At 41.1% G+C, this 19,212-nt stretch overlaps 1 protein-coding gene across 4 annotated transcripts in view; it reads left to right on the plus strand.

Moving 5' to 3' along the window:
- aopep (aminopeptidase O (putative)) overlaps positions 1-19,212 on the plus strand; it is a 65,288-nt gene that overhangs the window by 3,206 nt on the left and 42,870 nt on the right. For all 4 annotated transcript variants that reach the window (XR_003841072.1, XM_029509796.1, XM_029509795.1 and 1 more), the window contains exons 4-8: positions 410-668; positions 1,539-1,752; positions 2,008-2,132; positions 17,506-17,719; positions 18,716-18,822. Coding sequence is in view for 3 of the 4 variants with exons in the window: in XM_029509796.1 (XP_029365656.1) it covers positions 410-668; positions 1,539-1,752; positions 2,008-2,132; positions 17,506-17,719; positions 18,716-18,822 (919 nt within the window). In the remaining variant the exon portion in view is untranslated. The remainder of the gene's footprint in view (positions 1-409; positions 669-1,538; positions 1,753-2,007; positions 2,133-17,505; positions 17,720-18,715; positions 18,823-19,212) is intronic.

The following is a 19,212-nucleotide window of genomic DNA, read 5'->3' on the forward strand; positions in this document are numbered from 1 at the left end:
CATGTTGGCAACAGCCTAAACATTTCTTTTTTCACTTGGAGGCCATCTTTTTAAGAACCTGGTTTCAAACATTCTTAGTTACCAGTGCCAGAAAAGTTGTTGTGATAACTGCAGCTGCACAGGTTGTTGTTAAGTGACTTACAGATTTAACATCTTTTAAATTGATATATTTCTTTGATCAACACGCCATCAACTGCTTCTAGTGAGCTGTACTGTTTACCTGGTCATCTGTTTTCTTTAGGCAAGAAATAAAATTAACAAAAATATCTATAATGGTGAAATAAAACCAATGAGCCATTCAGTCCATTTTCCCTTATCCGTGTTCTCCTATATAAACTCCGTTCTACTTCCCAAAATCTTTTCTGATGTTTCCATCCTTTCTCTCTCCCCCCACCACTACCATCTGCAGGTTTCTCAGTCTGGAATTACTACGTCACAATGCCCATGCCTGCCTCCACCTTTACCTTGGCAGTGGGCCACTGGTGCCAGGTCACAGCAGACCTTCCTCCAGCGCTGGAAACAGGGGTGAGGGAACGGATGGATTGTGTCAAGGCTGTCAAAAGTGGGCCCGGGCCAGGGGCTGCAGACTGCACGGACACTGAGCTTGTGTCTGGACTTGGAAGCCCCTCTACTGAAGTAGTAAAGGGCTCTTCGCTCCAGACTGGCAGGTATTTTTCCAGTGTTCTTTTCTTCTTGTAAGACCTCCTTCCCCTCCCAGTCTGCTATTAGTGCAAGTCTGGCCCTTCGACATTCCATGGTGAAACTTTCCTTTTGACTGCACCAAAAAAGGTGCAGGTGAAGTCAGACTGATGGATTGGGTGTAGCACTCAATCAGCTTTTCATGACAAGTACGTTAAAGCTTGCACCATAGTAAATTGGGTTCAATAGCTAACAGAAATAATGTTTGAAGAGCAAAAAATAAAATAAAATAAATAAATAAATAAAAATCCTGACATAATTTTTATAGCGTTACATGATCCAGAGTGTAGGCCAGGACATGAGTGAAGGCTGGTTTACTGTGAGCAGGGTGAGGTTGGGCCGGGGTCTTCCTGTTCTCTGGCCAGCAGGTTGGAAGATCTGCCAGTGGTTTCCAGTAATCACCCTCCTCCCCTCACGCTTTTCCTCCGGCAGCAGCCCAGCCATTGCCTGCTACAGGCCCCAGGAATCTCCTGCTACAAGAAGGCCTTTATTTTCTTTGAATGGCTGGAAGGAAACTTGGATGTTGCTTGAAACCTTTGGAACCCATCTGATGGGTGTTAGTTGAGGATGGAGTTAGTGCTGGATTTTGGATTTAAGAGAGAATGAGGTTGCATGTCAGCACCCAGATATTTTTGGGAACTCTGTGGTTTGCCTTTGTGACGTATTTAGTCCATATTTCCATTGCTTTGATTTCCGCTAACACAGAGAGAGGCAAGACACATTGTGCCATCTATTGTTCGTCAACTTTAGAACTGTGTATTCTCTCAGGAAGAAAATTCATTCAATCATTGTTATTAACCTTGGATTAAACCTTTCTTCTCCAATTTAATCTGTTACAGCCGAGACCAGAACGCCTGCTCAGACTCCACATTCTCTTACACATCCCTTGTTGATGAAGGGCCCTCTATAAACGCTTGTTCAGGCACAGTGGATGGCAGCGTCTCTTGTTCCCATGGCGACTACCCCTGCCGATTTACTGAGCAGTCGGCTAAGTCCCAGCGGGTGATTCCACATTGTGTGTTTGGCCCTGTCAGCTTGCTGCGGAAAGCTCAGGTGGGGTTTTGGCAGAGAGTGACTGAGACCCGGGCTTATTATATTGTATATACGAACACAGTTAGTATTGGTTAATGTTTGTGTTACTGTGCCACAGATTTTAAACATCTGAGACTGTTCTAACAAGGACAGCTTAAAACTGGGAATTTCTAACTGAAATAATATTTATATTTTATTGAAGTATTTTGTCCATTCAGTCCGTGCTGATAAAAAGCTGATAATGATCTTGAAAAACCTGATGCTTTTCTTTTACAGATGGGAATCCTGAAGCTGTTGCCTAAATGTTTGGCTGCAGCCCACACTGTTCTAGGAGTCCACCCATTTCCTCGTCTTGACGTCCTTATCGTTCCAGCTGGGTTCTCCAGTCTGGGCATGGCCAGGTAATGAGACTTGAACATGCTTGTAACACATCAAATAGCTTCACAATTTTCTTAAAACAGCAGTTGCATGCCCATATGATCGCCACAGGCTCCTCTTGCTGGAATCAATCCGGTTAATTATAACTTTTAAGGGATCAGCACTAAAATCAATTTCAGCATTAGCGATTGCGGACAAAATCGACAGTCCACTTTCTTAAATATACTGCAACATTTATCTGGAGCCAACATTGTTTCAAAACAGATGACGGAAATCGGAAACCTGTGAAGTTTATATAGCAAACTGTTTAACTTTTTAAACATTCAGTAGATACATGACAATACGTGCAATCAGTTGAGTTGAAATCATGAAAGAAGTGTTGAGTCACATTGTTCCCTATTCACGTTCGCTTTAGCTCTGTTTCAGTCCCCACCAGCTCCTGACGGGAAATTCTGCGTCACATATGTATCGTCACCAGCTGGTAGCTACTATAGCTACTATAGCTCCTATCTAATAGACTACGGTTTGTTAGAATTGAACAGTTGCTCTGTGTGTCTGAATAAAATACAAATGAGAGCTGAGAAAATTTTCCAAAACTAAACTAAGACAATGAGCTGGAAGATGCTAAAATGGTCCATGTAGGAGGCAGAGCTGGTAATTATCAATGGGTTTTTTAGTCTGGTAGATCCTTTAATATAAAAGTATTAAATACAACAGCTTTAAAATTCAGGAAGTTACTTTAAAGATTAGTATACATTAGGTATGTGGACCTGCTTCTGGATTATTATTTGTACAAGTTTTGTCTGCACACCAAGTAATACATTAATGGAAAATCAAAGTTTTGTCACAACAAAGATAAAGCCAGCACTTTGTGGTTTTTCAACTTTACTCTGCTGTCTGTTTTGGTTTTTCAAGAAGACTGATTCTGGGTTGAATGTTTAATGACATCCTTCGCATTTCAAAACCCCCTCACCCCATCTCAGTCTTCTTCATGGAGATCTTCAGCATTGGAATTCTTCGCTGAATTAAGGAGTTGAACCATAATTCCCCTCTCATCTCTATTCAGTCACTTTTCATCCCTCCTTTTTCCCCCCAACATAACCACTTTCATCCCTGGCCTGTGGGACTTATCTTCTGGCCTGCTATAATATCCATGGGCCCTTTGAAAGGATGTGGTGCAGCAACAATAAAATTTTTAGTATCTTTTAGCAAGCAAAGTGACATTAAAATGCTCTAGCAGAACTAGATTTAAGCCAGAGGAATTTTAAACGCATAGAAGTTGGCAAAGGGATGTTGCGCCTCTTCATTAGGCTTCCACTTAAAGCCTTTTTCCATACGCTATACCTGTTGGCTTTCATGGTCTCACCATTAACCCTCTACTTTTCATTACGTTCTACCGAAATTATCCACCTCTTTTTCCGTTTGAAGCAACTCTTCTCTCTTTTGCAAAATTTTATTCCCAGGCCAACTCTTAACCTGTTCACACTTTTTTATTTTTACATATATATATTTTTGCCATGAAGTCGGCATGCTCAGCCAAGTCATTCAAGTGTACACCATTTCAAGTTCTCCATCCCCCCCGTCCAAATATAACATGGTTATTCCTTCTTCTCAATTATTTTTTACTACACTTAAAAGACCCCAAAGTCCACATCCTGACCCTCTTGATGACAGAGTTTTCTTACCTCTTCTTTGGGCAGTGCCTCACTGAAAGTGAACAGACCTCCAAGTTGTAGTCCTTCATATGTTTCAGGTGATCTGCTGTATCTCGGCTCCACGCTAAATCTCTGTGTATTTATGTACTTTATCTGTGTTTGGGTGCAGTTTCAGTGGTGGTCTGAGGACAGATGGGTTGGCACAAAGCCAACACAGATTCACTGCGCTGTGCACAATACATAATTCTCCTCTGTGTACTTCTTTCTTCCCTCTTCATCATCACATCGTCCTCTTCTTTTGCTCTCTTCCCCTGCACTTTTCCATGTGTCCCCTGCTGACTGTTTCCCGTTTATCCTTAAAAGCGGCCCTGTTCCACTTCTGTCACTTTTTCTTCAATCTTCAAGGTCTGTCTTATTTTTCTCTTTTCATCTCCTGACTTTTTGTTGCTCTCTTTGCCCTCATAATATCGCTCAATCAGCCCCCTGTCCTTCTCAGTCCTCTCCACTTCTCTGTATGGTTGAGCTCTCTTCAGTATGGCTTCCAGCATACCACAATAGTGATCGTTTATCTGGAAATGAAGTTTTAAGTTGTCTCTGTGATATAGTACTTGAAGCGGGCATATGATTTGTGTGTGGATGTGACTGAAATCAAGCCAGTTGCCATATGAAAGACATTAAAATTGGAAATCGAAACTGAATGAAGACCATCAATGACTGGCTTGAAAAAAAAGAAAGAAAGAAAGAAAAAAAAGTGGCGGTGGTGTAAACTGACTAGGTTGGTCGGTGAATGTAATTTCTGTGTCTGTGGTGTGCAGCCACAGTCTCATTCTCTCTCTCTGTCTTTCTCCTCTCTCTCAGCGGCCTCCCTGAAGAAAAGCCCCGTAGACAGGATATGAGCTCATACCTGAATATGTATTCAGCCTAAATTTCTGACGTTATATCCAAGAGTGGTCTCAATCAGAGATATTTTGAAGCACAGGGGCCGACAAGATGGTCACAGTCTGGAGCTAGCGCTCAACTTTGCATATTTATTTCAACTACTTGACCAAAAATACAGAGTGCCCTTTGATCTATGAACAATCTTCCCCTTCATTTTATGAAAATCTGTCTCCCTGCTGTATTTACTTTGAACAGAGATCAAGTGCTAACACAGAGACTCCTCTGCTGTGGCTGTTGCCTGACGGATATCTTCTTTCCCTTATGAGGATAGCTCCTAGGCTCTTGCCCCTTTTGCTCTGGCTGCTTAGACTCCAGTTAGCTGCAGATGACAGAGAGGAGATTTAAGGCCTTCATTAAGCTTCAGACAGCACCTGCACTGACTCCCTATAAACCTCTGCACAGTTCCCAACCCAGTGTCAACTCACCATCCTCCCCTGAACACATGTATGGTCTGGTCTTGCATGCTTCCGCACTTAACCACAGGGTTGTGCCATAAGAAGGCGGGAAGGTCAAACAAAATGGAAACGTAGATTGAGATGGAGATGATGGAGAGTGAAGAAGAGGGTAAAAGCGGGGTTTGCGACAGACCGTTGGACCCCCAGGATGTGGGAGAGGATGTATGGATTATTCCCAGCAACAAAAGCCATTAGCCCCTGGAAGGACTTCAGAGACTGGTGCTATTTAATCTAGGGATTGGGAGGTATGTGGGCCCCAGTCACTGGGACCGTGCCAAGAGCAGTTTTTGTCCAGCTCCCTGTTGGAAACAGCAGGAGTGGAGGGGCTATAGGCCAGGGAGCAATTGCAAGGCGCATGAAACTGTTGTAGTGTGATATAGAGACGGGAGGGCAGGGGCAAAAGGGGGCAGAAATCACAGTGGCGTAAAGTTTTTATACTGAGATACGGAGAGGGGGGGGGCAGGAAACCAAAGATTAAGAAGTCAAGTAAGGGCAGGTCTGCATTCATGGGCTGTGCCACGTACACTGAGTGCCGACGAGGCTCTATGACACACAGAAACACAAACACAAAGGCTACCAGGCTTACGCAAATGCAGCTTCCAGGGCACACAGCCACTTGGCAGTTCATAGGATTTAGCATAACCAATTTTGGTTTATTTTATGTAACAATGCAAGTATCAATCTGTTTTCCAGCACTTCAACATAATCCTCATGTTCTGTTTTGGCTTCAAGAATTTTTTTTAGCAGTCATCAGAATGTCATAATAATCTACAACAGCCATATTGTATATGTCAAGCAATAGCCATTTTTTTTTCCTCCTCCTGTTTCTGTGTTCCTATGTCAAACAAGGCCAGCAGAGGAGACTGTAGAAGCACAGCTGTGTTAACGCCTCCTCGTGTTATGAGTACAGCTTTTACAATATCAAACTGATCAGGGACAGGAAGAAAAATGCAATATGGTTCAACATTGATAGAGGAATATGGGTGAACAATTTAAGATGAAACAAGGAGAACCAGAGGGTTGGTATCAGTTGGGGAATCCCTTCAAGTTACTTGCATTTCCAGTACATATAAATAAAAAAACCCCCTCTTTGTCCTGGGACAATGAAGGACATGGGAATATTTTAAACCAAAGCTCTAAATATAATGAATCTGTTCTGAGCTGTCATGGTCAGACCGCCAACTGTTTCCTGAACATTTGTTTGTGTGTGTGTGTGTGTATTTGATGTATGCATGCATCATTTGGATGTTTAATCTCTATATTGCATCTCGACCACGTCATTCAGTTCCGACTGGGAGTGACAGGAAGGGCACGGTATTTCCTCTCACTCTTTGAAGCCGAGGTCTACGAGTCCCAAAGCATCAGCTGAACTTGTAGGACTAAATGGAGACCACTATGTTTTCTGCATGCCCAAATGAAGACATGTCTCACCGCTTAGAGCAAGAGAGAGAGGTGGTTTCCCCTGTATTTTGTTGGGAAATGACACAAGTGTTGAAACAAACCTTTTAGTAGTGTGGGTGATGTGGGGTTTTGTTTTGCTTCACTGTGGACAGGCAGATTCCTGTGCTTGTGCTTGTATGAATGCCTGTATTGTTTAAACAATGGTGTAAGGATGTGTATTTAGTGCAGTGGGATGACGTCAGAGGAATGCTACACAGATCATTTGCCATTGCCTGTTATCTGTTATCTGTTATCATCTCTGGTGGTGAAAAGTTGTTTGTTTGTTTTTTTTTTTATATAATTTTTTTTACAGACAATTTTCTCTGAAATGATTGCAGCAGATCAATGTGCAGGTCTCTGTTGCCGGGTTGTTTTGTGACAGGAATGGAAGGCCATCTCACACCACTTGATGGCAAGTTCAGATATCCACATATACATACATATTATCTATCTAATTATCTATCTCTCAGCATGTCTCGTTACACTTTTATCATCAGCTTCCCTGATTATCACTGCTTTACGCGCAGGAAAACAAACACGCTGCACAAATGGATGTCTTGAAAACATGTTTATTGCCAAAACAGTTTTTAGAATCCACCTATACCTCTAACTACAAACTCAATTTCCAACCTGATATTACATTTCTGTTTTGATCGGATTCCTTTAATGCAAATTTCACCTCATACAGGGTGACTGGCCCAAAGAAATGGTGAGGGGGGAAAAGGTTCAAGTTGTTAAACTGCCAGTTCCACTCGCAGTAAAGCCAAACTGGGCAGCCATATAACTGTCACAGGCACAAGGTAAAAATTATGACTGGTGCACACCTCTTGACCTCTCTAAGTGGCAATGGAGGATTTTCAGCCTGACTTCAGTTGACTGCATTATTTGTTTATAGGCTAGCAGGAAGTTGCATTGGCTATTCGTCCCTTCTGGGAGGAAGCAGTGAGCTGCAATGCTGGCGGGTGTTAATATCCAGCAGGATAATGTGCTGCCATCCTGGATCTCTTTAGTTGACCACCTGAGTACTACACTGTACTTTCTCACATTTAATATTACCAGTTTGTTTTTCAGTCTGTGCTTTAACCCATTAAATATCCTAACCCATCAAATATTCTGCCAATTAATTCTCAAAGCTTTTACATAGATTTCATATCTTCTACAGAGATGCTGGGTTTCATTAATTTCAGTGTGGTAGACATTTGTTGATGCATTACCTTACTCCCACTAAGAGAATATTAATTTCAGTCTTCACATTGTAAAATTGTTCATCTTCTCAGCTTGTTTTTTCCAACAAAGACATATCATGGCAGCTGACCCTCAACTGTAAGCTATAAAGGAACAACATAAATCTGAAATTGGTCCTTTACAATAATGATTAAGTTGATTTTCCTCTCAGTAAGATGTGACTGGGAACTGATTTCCTTGTTATTGAGAAAAATAAATCTAAAACTATATATACTTTAGAAAGTGGTTGACGATTATGGCATGAATCCTTCAAAACCAACAGTTTCAAAGATAAAGCTGATCATTAAGGAAAGATCATTAACTCTTAGGGAAGGCATTGCTGCTAGTTATTGTCTTAAATGGTGAATAAATGAAATAAAACAGCAGCCCACAAAAAGCTAATGAATGAGGTTCCATCTTAATTTTAACCTACCCCAGTTTTCAGCGTTACCGGCTCTCTTTCACCTCATTGGCCGTGACTCCCCATCATTTATCACCCTCACTGAACTGCACCCTCTCCCTCCTTGGTGACCTATGCTGCTCCCTTTCTCTCTGTTCCTCCTTCCTCCATTTCTTTCCCAATCCTCCCACTGCTTGTCCTCCCCTCTTCCTTCTGATGTCTCAGTGGATTTCTTGCCTTTCTGCTCTCCTCTCCAGTTTGATCTCTGAAGTAACTCTAGAAGTGTGCGACACAGACTCTGTTCTTTCAGGAGCCAGTTAGAGGCTTGAGGGTGGGGAGGGTTGAATGTGGGGGCCAGATTTTTTGGCAAAGGGACAGATGTTAATCAAATAGTCAAGGATGAGTTGTTTCTTTTTTGCCACCTTGAGTGGATCTCCCTCTATTTTTTAGCCACACAATGGAGCCTGGCAGGTTGAAAAGACAGCTCTGCATCCCTGCACCTGGACAAAAAGAGAGGGGAGTGTCTTGTGGACACTTTTAAACTGATTGCACATAGTTAAGATTTTTTAGGTGAGCTTTATTTCTTTTTCTCTACAGTTCCCTTGTTCTCCTGCTCACCTCTAGCTCAACAGCCACAGGACAGCTCCACACCTCACGAGCATTGCATCTTTTCTTGTTTCTTTGTCTCATGTCGTATGAATGCTCAGGCCTGTCTCTGTGCTCTTCATGAAGATAGCGGGTCCCAGTTTAGAAAGTGTTTTGTTATTGTAGGAACATTCCTGTGCAGCAATCTTGGGCCTCTCAACTTCCCTCCTCTATCTGCAGTATAGATTTACCTGCTTTCCTACAGTACCTTCTCACAACTGGAGCAGCCACCTTTTAACGCTTCCATTTTTCCTAATAATCAGAAATAATTAATGAATGATTAATTGCATTTTATTTTATGAACTACCGATTACCAGGGTATATGTGCAGCATTGTTTAAATTCATATGGCTGCGGTGTTCACTGTCTTTTCTGAGCTACCGCCTATGCTTCAGTTGTCAGTGGTTGGTGATTAATGTCCTCTGAAGTGAACCTGCTGGCAACATTTTGAGTTATTCACCAGCTCTAACACTAACATGGACAAACACTGTACCATAATTCTTATTTAGAAGCTTTGGTCTGTCCCTGCACACCTATCCCACAAACTAAAGGAGGAGTCAATGGGACCCATTCTACAGAGAAAAGGATTGGTCCATTGTATTGTGTAGGGGATGCTGCTGCTGCTCTTGGTGTGCATCCTTGGGCATGTGTGTGGTATTAGAGCCTAGAGGCTAAGGAAGGAGGTAATTTCATTTCTCCGTCCAAAGCCAGACGGCTTAATGTCCGTGGGACCTCTGCGCTGAACCGGCCAAAATGAGACATTTGAAACAAAGTGCTGTGAAATGCTTGGTGGTAATGCCTCTAATGTCAGGCTTTACGTTTAGCCTTGGGGAAGGAGCTGTGCTCCTTGCTGTTCCACCCATTGATTTCACAACAGGCTGTTTTTCCTCATGCTAGTGACATGGCTTTGTGGATGGCAGTGATGGCAGCGTCAGTCTTTCTCTCTGTCTGTTGGTCAATCCAACAATTTGGTCCAGACAAAAATAAATAATATATTATCCCTGTTGGATAATGTTCCATGACACGTTTTACAGATATGTGAACACAATGGAATATGTGTAGAGAGGATGAATCCCAATGACTTTAATGATGTCTTTTTCTATAGTGAGCCAAAATGCATTTATCCTATTTACCCTTGTGCCATTTGTGAGCCTCCTTTTTTGTCCCAAAACAAAGTTGCAACACAAATTGGTTCTTTGAGTGAATGAAATTACAGTTGGATGGATTTCCATGATTTTTAATAAATGCATTCTGTCCTCTGCATGCATTCTCCATTATTTAGGCCTTCTTGAAAGGTAAGATTAATAATATACTATATTTTCCGTTTCGATAATAAAACACACAAAAACACGAAAGCCCATTATCATCTCACTAAGTGCTGTCTGCGAAGCCAAAGCCATTATGTAACTGGAAATATCTCCAAATGTATTTATTCTTGTTTTAACAACAATTTTATAGGAACATCTATTTCCAGCTGCCTGTGATAAAATGAGCATTATATTTGTTGACTCATACTGTAAAGATTTAGTTCCTAAGCAGTGACCAGTGAACTTATGGCAGAGAGCTGCAAACAAGATTGGAAAACTACAAGAAGATGGACTGACATATTTGGCATTGTTATAGTGGCAATCGTAAAAATAAAGTGCTGCAGACACCCTGACATCAGTCCTCCTCATGTGTTAACACTTGTTGGCTGGTGTTGTCAAAGAGACAATCACCGTGTGCATTTTTCTTGTTCTTACCTGTTGTGGCATTGTCTAAGTAGTTTGTCGTAAAAAGTGTTTAGATCGCACACCTTTAACCTACATTCAACCCATCAGCTGCAGGGTTTTTTCTGACAGGCAGGCAGCCCAGCCAGGTGGCAGCCTGAAACCTCTGTAGTGGAGACGGCCGCTGCTCGCTGGCTAATTTCACTTCGATCTTACCTTCATCCATCTTTCCATTCTGTCAAACGCTTCTTATATAGCCTCACAGTACAGCACAGTCTCACTTTCCATCTCCTCATTGTCTCATTCTCTCATGTTACATAAGAGAGGGGGAAAAAATGAGTCTATTTATTATCCTGCAGGCAAGAAAATGTCTCAAATTGTAATCCTGTGAAATAGATTTTGTCCTGTCATTTTCACCGTGGCAGCAGTGCAAGTAAAAAGAAGGTTCTGAATGTGGCGTGGTGATCGATGGGGTTTGTATGTAAATAGTTGCAATGATATGTGAATGCTGTTTATGCCAGATGAATGTCGTGTCGACACCTCACAGATTGACAGTCGTAGCCAGATGAACTGCATTAACGGTCATTCAAATCTCCTCTGTCATACTCCAATACAGTATAGCACCGCAAGACTTGGTAGAGATATAGAGTTGATCTTGTGTCTTGTGTCATTAAGTGAATGCATGTGAACATTTAGATCTCCTCTTCTCTCTCCTGCTCACGTTCTTGCGGAAGTCACAGTTTTTCCTGCAGTGCCTTTCAGAGGTATTTCTCACTGTCAGGTCTCCAAAATGTCCAGCAATCAGCCACAGAAAGAGAGAGAGCTTCCCATTATGGATAAACAAGTGTCCATAGTGTTTTAAATTGCTGCTCCAGCAATCTGCACACACGCACACGCGCGCACACACACACACACACTCAAGTACATTCCTCTGGCATGACATCAGTTTTTGGACTAAACAAGGAACAAACTCCACTGAGGATGGATCAGACATCTGCTATCACTTCCCAGCTGATACGGATTCAAAGTGGATTTGTTGAAAATGTGTGTGTGTGTATTTGCATGTCTGTGACCTGTGGCTGTGACTTTGTGATTTTCCTCTGGTTCTGGTGAATGTGGATGTTATGTTATGCCTGCACCTTACACAGTTAACGTGTCTTTACGTATATCTCTGTGTCTGCGAACAAGCATTCGTGACCTCATCAGGTCACTGTATGACCCACGTCAGTGCGATCCAAACTTGAGCTGCCAGGGATCTGTGTATGCCTGAATAGGTCTTAAAGTGAAGGCACTTGACAGTAACTAGAAACTACAATCTGACCTTGAAATACAGTACTTATTTCTCATAAGCAGAAACAAAAGCATTTCTTTCATTCCAACTACAGCAGAGTACAGAGTCACCTCATTGTTCCTGATGACCTCTGATATCTTTTCTGCTATTTATTTTCAGGCTCTGATGTGATGCAGTGTATGTGGGTGGGGCAGGTCTCTGGGGGCCCCAGGCTGGCCCCTGTTCATGTGATCAGGCCCTACATGGAGTGGCATTTGGCCTGGCCCTGTGGGGCCCTGTCTGGGAGCAGAGAGCTGATCTGCAGCCAGCCTGGAATGCCAGACATTTGAAGTCAGACTTGTTAAAAAAGAACGAAGGCTGGTAGGAGTTTGGTCAAATAGGCCCCTGTGTCTAAAATAGCCCACAGACTCTGTCTGGGAGGGAGGAAAAGGAGACAAAGCTTCTTCCCGTAAGCTGACATTAGGAAAGACTGGCTCTCCAACCTGTACTTGAATAGAAAGACAGAATTGTATATTTTTAACTTGTTGTCTTTCACACGTGGCTTTTGTTCACTTTCTTATCTGTCAGTCAATGTGTCTTGATTTTTTTTGTTTATTTAAACATGTTTCTGCTTGGGTATGCACTTATGTGCAAAATGTGTAAAATTTCATAGTTTCTTATGCCACTTTGGTTGAGCAGTTCAACAGTTCTCACTCCAGGGAGTTGACACTGCACTTGGGGAAAGAGCAAAAGTCATCAGGCAGAGAGACAGATGAGAGGACTCGCTCTCCCTGTCTGTATATATTTATCATATAATGTTTTCATTCACTTCCTAAAGTTCCTTAATCCTCTGTTCTCATATTTCTCTCAAAGTTGGTGAATTTTTTCATCCTTCTTTGCTTTCTTTTTCATTCTATGTCTCATTTACACATACAGCACTTCACTATACACTCAGCTCTCATCATCTTTTTCCTCATCCCTCCGTCTCATGGGGCTGTTTTACTGGTGTCCCAGCCATGAGCTGAGCTTGGCTGGGGATGTCAATTACAGGACTATGATAGGTCTCCTACTGCATTATGCATGTAAGTGTCCCACTGGAGAAAAATGGCCTACAGCCAGGAACGATGGATAGAAGGATGGAGAGATTAATAATGGATGGAGAGATGGAGGAGCAAAACACTGCTGCAATCTGTGTCTCACCAAATTGAAGACTTGCCCTGGCTCAGACCTCTGAAACTCAGGGCCAAGTCACCCTGGGAGAGTCAGAGCCACGAGGTTGTCGTGTGAGAAAGCACAGGAGGACTTTAATCACTATTTCATTTTGTGTGTTATAACCCAGTGGGGAACCACTATCAGAAAGGTCATCGAAGGTCTTTTGTCTTTTGTTCTAAATGCAGACAGCCTCTCATCATGATCAGTTTTGTTTACTGCCATCTGGGTGTGAAGTCATAACACTTTTTAATAGCCTTCTTTGCCTTCGAGTGTATGTAGACCATCTTTTGTGTGTCGGTTTCTCCAAGCTTTAAGACACAACACACAAAGGCAAACAAGAACAAGAAACATAATTAAGAGCATAGACTAAAATTTGTTTGGCATCCAATTACATCTCAAAAATTATAATTCCCTTTCTTTAATGACTTGGTGGAGAAGACTAGAGAGCAGAGTTAATCTTCATTACACCCAAAGGGCAATTTGTTCCTCTGCCACTGTAGCAGTCCATTAAAAAACAAACAAATTAAACAGAGATGGCAAATTTCTAAAAACAGACGTGTGTCAGGACCAACAAATATGAGTGAACTGATGTGCTCTAGAGGTGTGAGTGGCTACATTTACACTAAAGTCACTATTAAAAGGAGAAATTTGGACTTGTAGAAGAGTCTAAAACTTTTTTTCCTTTATTGTGTTTTGGTGTGATATATTGAACAGCCCTAATCATATAAAAAGTGGATTAAATATTTTCATTTTATTATACTGACTCTACATAAAAATCTCTCGGTTGTTTTTTTTTTTTTTTTTTTTTTTTTTTTTTTTTTTTTACTGGTGTTATCACAATCACCAGCTGACAATTTGTCACAAGACAGTCATTCATAACAGAAAAGCTGTTGTAAAAACTCCAAAAAGGATTGTTTTGTGAACACTTCTGTCAAAGTGTGTGACATGCGGATGTGGACATAAAGTATTTCCGGTATGGTTGTAATTGTTGGTTTAATCAGCACCTTTTGAAATTGTTCATTTATGTGTCACATTTAATAATTTATAAGATACAGAGTTCTGAAGCACGTTAGCACGTCAAGGCAGTACTTCTTAAAGATTTTGTGGCGAAAGCTTTATTCTAAAACAACATATGAAATAGTTCATTGTTAGTCAGATCCAACCCCTCATGCCCACAGCATTGCTTACATTCAGATATAAGGTGGAGATGAAAGGTGTTCTACTCAAATACTACATATGCATGAATTTGTGTGAAAGTCTTCTCATGCCTGTATCCCTGACAGGTCCCTGATGTCAACTAATGTCAGTCAGTGTATCAGTGAACGTGAAAGATGCTGTTGTTATTCAACCCCACCATGGTGGGATGACACTATTTGTCACTGTAGTGATGGATTCCGCCTCCCTCAGAGGAGCATGTGCAAGCCCTGTCTCTGAAAGGCTGTCTTTGTGTTTCACACTCACTCACTCATCGACACAGACAAACACAAACGCACTGCTGGAACTGACAACAAAGGCGTGCTTATCCAATTGTGAGGGAATAAGATTAGGCTACAAAGAAACTCATATGGCTAATGTTAGCATCTCCTGCTCCAGTGAGAGCCTTTGTTTGTGTAATCAGGAAAAACATGGGATTAGATTTGAGATGCTGTCTCGGAAATTATGCCCATAAGACCCTATTGTATGATGTTGACATGTTCCTAAATAACAGACAGCCATTGCCTGCTTTCTATCTGATGAAACAATCCTCAGGGAAATAAAGAGTGGTCGTGCTGTTCAAAGATCCAATTTTATTTTCCAAAAAGGACTGCCTGGCCGACCTGGTGTAACCTATGTCTTAACTCACTATTTTCCTTTATAATTAACTTAGCTTGTCGCCATAATTAGGTTATGGCAAGGACTGAAAATAACTCCTCTGTCATCTGGTGTTTTAAGATGCTAATCTGTCCTGGATGAGAGCAGCTCATTTTACAGATTACTACAACTCATCAATGGCACCAATATGTGGTCTTATAGTACCTGTGGGAGTAAATTGTCAATCCAACAGGTAAAATAATTGCAGCTGCTGTGTCTCACCAGTTCCAAGGAACACTCTTTACTGCCTTTTAGGGAAAACACTTTATTGGAAGCTTTATCAGTGATAAAGATTCCCACGTGTAATTAATATATGTTGATGGTGCCTTAAAAAGCACTTTAAAAAGTAAAATGAAATGAAATGCAACAAAGTGATTAAGACTTGGAGATAACATTGTTACAGCCATAGGGTGGTGTGTCCATGGGGAAAAAAATAAAAAAACTTTTCCATAAGGATCTGCAGTTTGCCATAAATTCTCCCACCAGTGTCGGCGCAAAGGTGGTTGAGACACTTAAGATCTAGAGTGTGAAAGGAGCTCCAGACAGTCTGCTGTTGTTATATGGGCCAGGGGAGAGAGAGACCATTCATTTGCACCTCCGTGACCCCTCTTCCATTCTTCTGTTGAAGAAAACCTGGCACACACACAGTCGGCCCTAAGCCCCTCAGGGCACCAAGAGCCTCTTACATAAGATGGAAGTAAAGAATACTCCAGAAAAGTCTCCAGCCATGACCATGACCTCTGATTTGCCTGTTCTATCAACACAGTCTCACGGTTAAAGTCACATTTGCTGTGTTTGTATTTGAACCAGAGTATAAATGTTTCACACAGTCATTCTAAAATATTAAGAATGTTGCTGAAACTGCAGTCAGGAATATGTAGTTTTGGTGTGTTGTTGAGCCTATCCAAAACTTTGGTCTAGATTTAAACAACTTAGAAAATACTTCATGGATTAGTGCCAGTCCCAGGCATTTGTGTTTCTCATGTCATGTACCCTGCAATCTGGTGACTCCCTGACCTTTCTTCTGGTGCTCCTGGTACACAAACATTTATTGATTTCATTGAATTATCTCACTGTTACGGACAGCAAAGACGGTACACGTAATTTTCCAAATTATCAAATTTTTGACCTCGCCAACACCAAGCACCTGCAAATCCAATGACATTTCCTGTCATGAACATGAGAAATTATACCCGCTTCACACCACCATATTAAAATTGTCACTGACTAAATGTTAGCATTGCCTATATTAAAATTTACTGCAAAGCACTGAAAGTGATCACAGAGCAGCTAGCAATGCTGTTGGCTCCACTCTTCATATTCTAGTATCTGAATGCTGAGTGTGCCGTGCCAATCCTATTTCAACAGCTTAGTATTTTGTGCTGGCAGGCACTAAGGAGGAAAAAAATCTTTCCAAAGGGTCATCAAACATAAAATTTACTATCTTAATTGAGAAGAAATGGAAAGAGCCAAAGCCCTGATTTGGACTTTCTTTAAATCAGATATCAAAAATGGACATTAAGGGAAACCATTTTCTATATGCTGTAGAAAAGTATTTACTAGCTCACATTTGCTAACCATTTCCCCTCCAATTTTAGTTGGCTCAGAACTTTGATTGTATTCTTATTGGTGAAAAAAACATAATGAGGCTTTTGAACTGTTGTTTTATCCCTCCGTTTGAACGGAAATAGCGTCTTATCTTTAGTATCGCTCAAAGCCCTTAAAGGCTCTTTGTGTGTTTTAGTATATAAAAGTTGCACACATATTATCTGTTAATAAGAGTGCATGGAGGCAAGCATTGGCTGTATTTCCATGCACATAAGTTTATCATAACAACTCATTTAACTTCTTGTTGAGAATTAACTTAACTGCCTCAGTCCCTTTATATAGTATCATCTTTAAAAAAAACAAAACAAAACAAAAACAAAAAAAAAGTTTAAACCTAAGATTTGCAGCTCTGCCCTGAAGCCACATTTAGAAAGTAAAGTAGGGTAGTAGGGTCGGAGTGGGAGCTTTAATCGTTCAGTTTTTTGTCACAACTCTGTCCTCGTAATTAATGGAATTCAAACCAATTACACAAAACTTAAAAATTCAAAACTCTAAAATTGCAAATCTTATTTAATTTATTTGACATTAGGAACATAATATTGGGGCTTTTTTCTTCTTCTTCTTTTTTTTTCCCCCTAATGTCTGTGTAGGGTGGTTAGTTTTGGCAAGAATGCCTGATGAGTAAGTTGCCCTTTGCGAAACATAATGTAGGAGATGGGGAAAAGGGATGGGCAGTAAGTGGCTCCCATACTAATTAGCACATATCTTGGTTAGTCTTACTTGACGTGTTCAGGCTAACCTTTGTCGAGTCAGGTGTGGAACACTGGCTTATTAAATCTTTGACTTTGTTGGGTGGTTCAGTATGTGTTCACTTTTTCCTTTCTTCTTCACCAATCCTTTTTTTTTTTCCCATAGTTACTTCTCATTGTCTCCTCTGTATCTACTTGTCTTCTAACCTTTGATTCCTCCCTCCCCCCACACTCCCTTTTATAATTTGTATTTGGCTTTATTCCTCATATTCATATCTGTCTGTCATCTGTCTTCCGCAGCCCCCACATCATTTTCCTGTCACAGAGTGTGTTTTGTGCGGGGAGTCCTGATTCTGACAAGAGTGGCCTGTCTCTGTGTGGGTCCAGGATGTGCCATGAGATTGCCCACTCCTGGTTTGGCTTGGTTATTGGAGCCAGAGACTGGACTGAGGAATGGATCAGTGAGGGATTTGCCACCTACCTGGAGGATGTCATCTGGGCCCAAGCACAACAAGTACAGTTATACAGTGAATGCCTAATGATTGTTGTTTTGTTGTTTTGTTTTGTGGGTTTGTTTGTTTTGTTTTTTTTTTTGATTGGTGATAGTTATTTTTCAAAAGTAAATTAATGGTGGCCTTTTTTTTTGGGGGGGTGGGGTTGTTGGCTCAAGTAAATTAAAACCCTACAAATTAGTCAATAGAAAAACAACTTCATGAATCTATCTTTACACAGTTCATTCCCTTTCATTGTCTTTCTTATCTAGAAATACTACTATTCTGTCCAACCCAGCACCTTAAAACCATTACAATAATGTACCAACTCAGGGAAACACAGGGTGACATTCCAACCTTTCATTTCCAGCAAGGTTTGTGCCAGCATTTCCAAATGTTACTGTGGTGGTTGGAATGCATGTCAAGTAGAGTTGGCAATTACATGGCTGTAGTAAAACCATACATCAAACACACAAGGAAAGAGTTATAAAAACACCAATCCAAGTCCCAATGCAGAAAAGGACAAACAAGAAACAAAAACCATTTTTCAAAGGTCAGAGGAGTTGGCCAAACAAAATGAAAGGGTACAGAAGTTCCTGGGCCGGCCACAAAATAAACCATCCAACCCAAACCTCCCCAGCTACTAAAACATAAGTAGACTGAACTGAAACACACAAGAGTTGTGATAAAGTAGTACTGCCACATACTTGTCAAAAAAAAAAAAAAAAAAAATGTCCTCAATTTTGAAAAAGTACATCACAGCGTAAATCAATGAAAAGAAGTTGTTCTCCGATTGTCAGAGATTCATACTGGTAGAGAGATCCTTTTAACGGCTGAGCTGGAAGATGACAGACAGCCTGGTAATTAAGGATACCTGATTAAAAAATAGGTAAACAGCAGAACAAAAGAAGAGGGTGTAGCACGTGTAATGCTTCCTTTGCGTTAACAGACAACAGACAATCCTCCTACTTACTTTCCCACACCTCCCACACTTTAATAGTTCACGTCTTCCCCTGCAGCTCTCCTTACTAGAGATGGCGGAGCAGTCTGACCTGAAGGCACTGCTCCGGTGGAGACGACTGTCAGACGAGTTACAGAACTCAGAGGAGGAACTTCAGATCCTCAGGTGTGTGTCTATTTGGTCTGGCCTGTCAGTTACAGTTGTCAGGCATCGACAGAGGAAGACTTTTTTGGGTGAACTTGTCCGTTAACATGAACTTGACCCCAGCTGTTTTCTTCCTTTCTTCCTTTGTGTATATATCCGTCCAAAAAGCAACATCCCTGGGCATCATTACTCTACACATTATGCGATTTGTATGTCTTTCATAATTGATTGTATAGATTTTTTTTTTTTTTTTTGTCACATTAAATATGCTTTAGAAGTGATTTTGCTCAAAGTGACTCAGAGTTTATTGAATGGTTCAGGACAATTACAATGACTGAACATTAATGTACAAAATGCTGATACACCAAGAAGGCCTGCAAGATATATTTATATTGCTAAAGACGCCAGAAT

This window comes from Echeneis naucrates, chromosome 9, assembly GCF_900963305.1.
Source record: "Echeneis naucrates chromosome 9, fEcheNa1.1, whole genome shotgun sequence".
NCBI classification, from domain to species: domain Eukaryota; kingdom Metazoa; phylum Chordata; class Actinopteri; order Carangiformes; family Echeneidae; genus Echeneis; species Echeneis naucrates.